At 46.1% G+C, this 5404-nt stretch overlaps 1 protein-coding gene across 1 annotated transcript in view; it reads left to right on the top strand.

The window, feature by feature from the left end:
* Window positions 1-5151, top strand: part of LOC113811331 (mucin-2-like) — a 43524-nt gene extending 38373 nt beyond the window's left edge. Inside the window, exon 5 of the mRNA XM_070144680.1 lies at window positions 1-5151. This exon is cut by the window's left edge and continues 272 nt beyond it. Within this exon, the coding sequence (XP_070000781.1) occupies window positions 1-4465 (4465 nt within the window). The 3' untranslated portion in view covers window positions 4466-5151.
* Window positions 5152-5404: the final 253 nt, after the last annotated feature.

Here is a 5404-nt window from a genome sequence, read left to right as displayed (position 1 = left end):
CCTGGCGCTGCGAAACAACCAGATCAAGCGCTCGCCGGCAACGACGTGGGGCAACAGCATGACCTCAGCATTGTCAGCTGTGGCTTCCCTCGCCAACATTCCGTTTGACAATCCCTCCAGTGCTACAGACAACGGTTTGAAGCGCGTCGAACCGAAGCATGAGCCTGTTGATCGGGCGTTTATTGCTCGTCCTCCACGCAGGAGACCTCCCCCTCAAAGGAAGGCCAGCGGTAGCAACGGCTTCTTCCAGATCCCCTTCTTCCAGAGTGCTCCCAAGAAGAGTATTGGTCCAGCAGTTAATCATATCCCCGGACATCGCCAAAACTTCATCCAGTTTCATCGACCTGTTCAGCAACATACACGACCCAATATCAACCATCATCCAGAGAAGTTCAATCCTAATCCTGCTCATCATCAGCCTGCGGATGTATTTGAGCAGGACGACCCCTTCCTGCACCACGAGGAATCTGTTCGTCAGACAACACCTGACACCTTCAGGCCTTCCTCTCTTATAACCGACGACCCAGATGACTTCCAGCCTGTCACTCCTGCATCCAAGCCGCCTTCCACGGCAGCCCGAGAATCCAATTTCGCCCGCCCTCATCGTGAAGCAAACCACCAGACGAGACCAGGAGGATCCACGAGTTTCCAGTCATTTACACCTACGGGCCAAACCTTTAGTCATGCTGGAACTCTCCCGCTTCAAGAGCCCTTTGCTGTGCCACAGTCATCTCCTCGTCCGCAGGGTACCAGCTTCCTCCCGACGCCTAAATTCCCTAGCTCTGGCAACTTTGTCTTTAACCAACCTCCCATACATCCTGGAATCTTCAATCGGCCATTGTCTCCTGTTACACCTCCACCGGGTTCTGTTTTTGGCCGTCCACCGACTCCCCCACAACATGTGCAAAATGTCGGCCGTCCATTTGTCCACCATCAGCAACCCCAAGTATTCAATCATCCTCCAACAGTCAACCAGCAACCACAGACATTTGCCCGACCACCTGTGCATGGGCAAAGCTTCAGCCACCATAACCCACAGTCATTTGTGCGTCCCACATTCCCACCTCACTTGCCACCAGCTGTCACCCACACAACACAACCCCAACATGATCAGATATTCATTCATTCCACATCTCCCTCTCCTCTCCCTCCTCGTCCTCCTCCTACTCCTCACCGTATTCATAATTTTGGTCAACCAGTCATTACTCATGAGGAAACTAACTTCAATCAACCAACAAGTGGCCTTCACTTTGCCCAGTCTCCCAATCCACATGAAAATATTCACACATTCAGTAGTTCAACCTTACCACCATTCAGGTCACCGACACTGTCTCAGCAAGAACGGCCAACACTCTCAGAGCATCCAGTTCAACCTGCCTTTGTTCATCCTGAACTACATCAAGCAGTTACACCTGCCACAATATTGTCTAGTACACCGAGTTTTGTCCAGCCAGAAAATCCATTTGCATCACCGGGAGTCTTCCATTCACCTCAGCATTTCGTACCAGAAGAAGAATTTGTTTCACCTGCTGTCACGACTTCCATTCCAGCAATTCATGCAATTCCAGGTGTGCCATCAGCACCTGGAACTTTTGCCTTCTCAAAAGAGATTCTAAAGGAATCGGATCAGCCTGCTGACCACATACAAGTAGCACCAACAACAGAAGCACCACTCCCTCAACAGAGACCTGCAACCAGACGCCGACCTATTGCAACCAGACGCCCAGGGCAAGCAGTGAGAAGACGTCCAGATGCTTCTCAGAGTGCACGTGATGCAGCAAGGATAAGAATAAGAGGCAGAACAACGACTCCTGCCCCAACTACAGTTGCTCCACTTATAACTGGGCTAGAAAATTCACAGTTCCACAACCAGTTCATACCAGAAGATGGAGGCTGGCCAAATAATCTGCGTTTACATCATGAATTGGAGGGAGTGAAAAATACAGAGTTTGTACCGGAAGAGAATCACAGACTGGTTGATACTGGATTTGGAGCCCCGAGTCAACATGGTGCCCCTATTCAAGACTATGATGAACACAGAGGTATTCCAAAAGAATTTAATGAAGTAGTTGAAGCCCCTGAAGAGTATGTGTACAATGGAGAAGACAGAGGTCCTGAGTATGCATATAATGGAGAAGACAGAGGTCCTGAGTTTGTGGACTTCCAGGATTACGATAATGTTCCCACAACAACAGCAGCAACAACGACCACTTCTACTACTACTACTACTACTACTACTACCACTACGACCCCAGCCCCACAAACAACACCGAGATTCCGTGGGCCTTTGCTTCGCCGTCGCCCGAGCGTCAGAGAACGCCTGCGCACCCGGACGACGACGCCAAGACCAACTACCGAAAGCCCAGAGGAGGATTACGTTAATTCCCCAGAAGCCACAGATCCTCCTACTCAAGAGAGAACAACAACTCTCAGCCCATTCAGACAAAGGATTAGAGACAGACTGAAACGTATTCGAAGCCGAACGCAAAGCAATGCTGAAACCACTACACCAGAAACTACACCAGAAACCACGGAGAGTGATAAGAACATTGTGACCTCCCCAGCACCTCCCCCAAGAGTCACAAGAAGACGTTTTGATCCTGAAAGATACCAAAGATTTAGGGAGATGATCAGAAAAAGAAACAAAAATAGAATAAAGGAGATCAATAAAAACAGTGAAGAAGGTACAATTTCAGATAATGAGGATGATGTTGAAGCTACTGAGAGTCCAGACACCGGTTTTGAAGTTACAAGGCCTGATTTTCAGAACAGACGGATCAATAGATTTAGAACCGCAACCGTAGAGTCCACAGAGGAAAATGTTCTCCTTGTTAGGGAAATCACAGGATCAGATTTGGAGACTCAGGAGACCAGTCAGGATTTAGTGAAGGAAGAATTCCCTTCAGAAGAAAATCCAACCGCTGGAAATCCCACATACGATGATAATGCTGAAGAAACGAACAACTCTGCTTACGAGGATTATTCTGCTGAACCCGAGCAACTGGAAGAGACAAGACCTGTTGAACCTCCCACTGATGATGTGATGTCTGATAATGAAGGCACAGAGAGAAAAATAATAAATCCCAATTTTAGAGCTCGCTTCCGGGAGTTCCTGAAAAACAGAAGGAACAGAGTTAGTGCACGATATAGTACAACAACAGCTCCTGAAGGTGAAGAAGAGAGAGAATTAGGAACACCAAAGGAAGATGAAGGTCATGATTTCATTCATCAGTCTCAAGAAAATCAAGGAAGGTCATTTTCAAGCAGAAGCTCAATTGAAGACATACCGGAAAAGACAAGTATGAGCATAAAAGAGAAACTAGAAGAGATAAGCAGGAATCGTCAAGAGGCTCGAGCTAAAATTCTTGCCAACAGGGAACACCTTAGAGGAGACAGACTGAGCCGTAGGATTCCAATTCGGCCTGGAAGTACCAACAAGCTATCAGGTCCTCCGAAGGATGAGACGACCAGTGACTCCGAGACTAATGCCAAGGAAGCTACATCTGAAAATCTAGCAGGTTTCCAGTCACCTACAATTACAGAAGATGAAACAAGAGAAATCTTTGCGGAAGACAATGCTCACGAGATATCATCTGCGGTGCCATTTGCCAGACCTCTTGTTCAGAATCGACCAAATGGAAATAGATTTATACCATCCATTGGCAAACCATTAATAACGTCCAAATCACAAGAAGCACCAAAAGAGGAGGAACCCGTGATAATTACAGCTCCACCTCCTATTGAAGATGGCGACGTTGTTATGTCGGTAAGAGTGTCTGCCAATCTGGGAGGATCACCGAGTAAAAGCAGTGTTGAGGAGGCGAGAGAGAAGACCCTCGCTGCAGACTCTGATGTAACTTACTCATCTGATCAGATTGAGGAGGAGCAGTCCGAGGAAGAGGATCTAAGCTTGGCTCAGTCTAAGATTCAAGAAGTGACGTTTGAGCAGTCGGATGAAAGATCACTCGGCATTCAGTCGGATCATTCTTTGGAATCTGAGCAAGAAGAATCATCGAGTACAACATCAGCGCCAGATTACATAACTTCAGTTCCCTTGACAACCACTTCCTCAGCAGCCCCAGAATACAGAACAACAGAACCTTCAACAACCACTTCTTCGGCAGCACCGGAATACAGAACAACAGAACCCTCAACCACAACTTCTTCAGCACGTCCCTCACTTATACCCCTGGCATCTTCGCCGTCACTACCCAAACCATCGGAGGAAGAGGAGAGCGACTTCGACAGCCTGTCCAAGCCCTCCTTGCCGAGGGTCTCGAAGCCAACGTTCCAGCTGCGTCCGGCGGGGCACAAGAGGGAGGACGACCACGTGGCCATCTCTGCGTCCGACTACAGCGGGGAGGAAACCGTGGTCACGCCGGTGCCCTTCTTCACCATCACCATGTCCACGGATGAGCCCATGTTGCCCCTCGAGAGGTTGATGCCCTTCTTCGGGAGACAGTGAAATCGGTTCCTTTAGTATTTATATTATAATATTACGTATCAAGTAAGTTGAGAGACGGAGTGTCTGCGGACGTGTTGTGTGTGTGAGCGAGCGAATAGAACGTGAATGATAACTAAGGAAAATTCATATCTTCCATACACATGTACTGTGTGTGTTTTAGCTTTGGCGTGTGTGTACACGCTCTCGTGCACATGTACCCCTCATGTGGTTGAGCAGACGCTTTCCTTTTCTGACAAGATTGTTGTTCTACTCAGATGTTTTGTACATATTTTTCTATATACCTAGAGATTACCTAAATGATTTACATGTGTTACTTTTACTATCATCAGCATGAAGGGAGAAAATGAACTCAAGCAACTATATCTTTCGTTCAGATACAATGTAGACTTATTCAGATGCAAAAACGTTTCCGAATTGAAGTCTACCGTATTTTTTTCCCTCTCTGAACATGTAAAGTACTATGTAAATGATGTGATATAACAAATTCCAGAATAATTCTAAGAAACAGTTTTGATGGGTGTGGAAAAGTTCACCTAGATTTGAAACTAGAGTTCTTTAATCTGTTCATTCTCTGTGCAAATAACATGTGCCTTTTTGTATATACAAACCGTTGACCAGTATATTTATCTTCTATATTTATTTTTTACGTGCTGTGGTCAAGCTGTACAAATAAATGTACTAAAATATATATTTTTCATTCATATACCTGCTTTAAACACAAACTGGTAAGCATATATTGATATACTGTAAGCATATACTGACATATCAACGCAAAATGTGTATATTTACAGTGTATCTAGATTGATGGATAAATTAAGAAATATATTTGTTAAACACACACACACACACACACACACACACACACACACACACACACACACACACACACAACCATTTAAATATAGCAGACGGGACCTCCTGGTTTTATCTCTTCTCAAA

Source organism: Penaeus vannamei, chromosome 32, assembly GCF_042767895.1.
Source record: "Penaeus vannamei isolate JL-2024 chromosome 32, ASM4276789v1, whole genome shotgun sequence".
Taxonomy (NCBI): Eukaryota; Metazoa; Arthropoda; class Malacostraca; order Decapoda; family Penaeidae; genus Penaeus; species Penaeus vannamei.
Note: the sequence above shows the minus strand (reverse complement) of the source record. Positions and strands in the feature narration are given on the sequence as shown.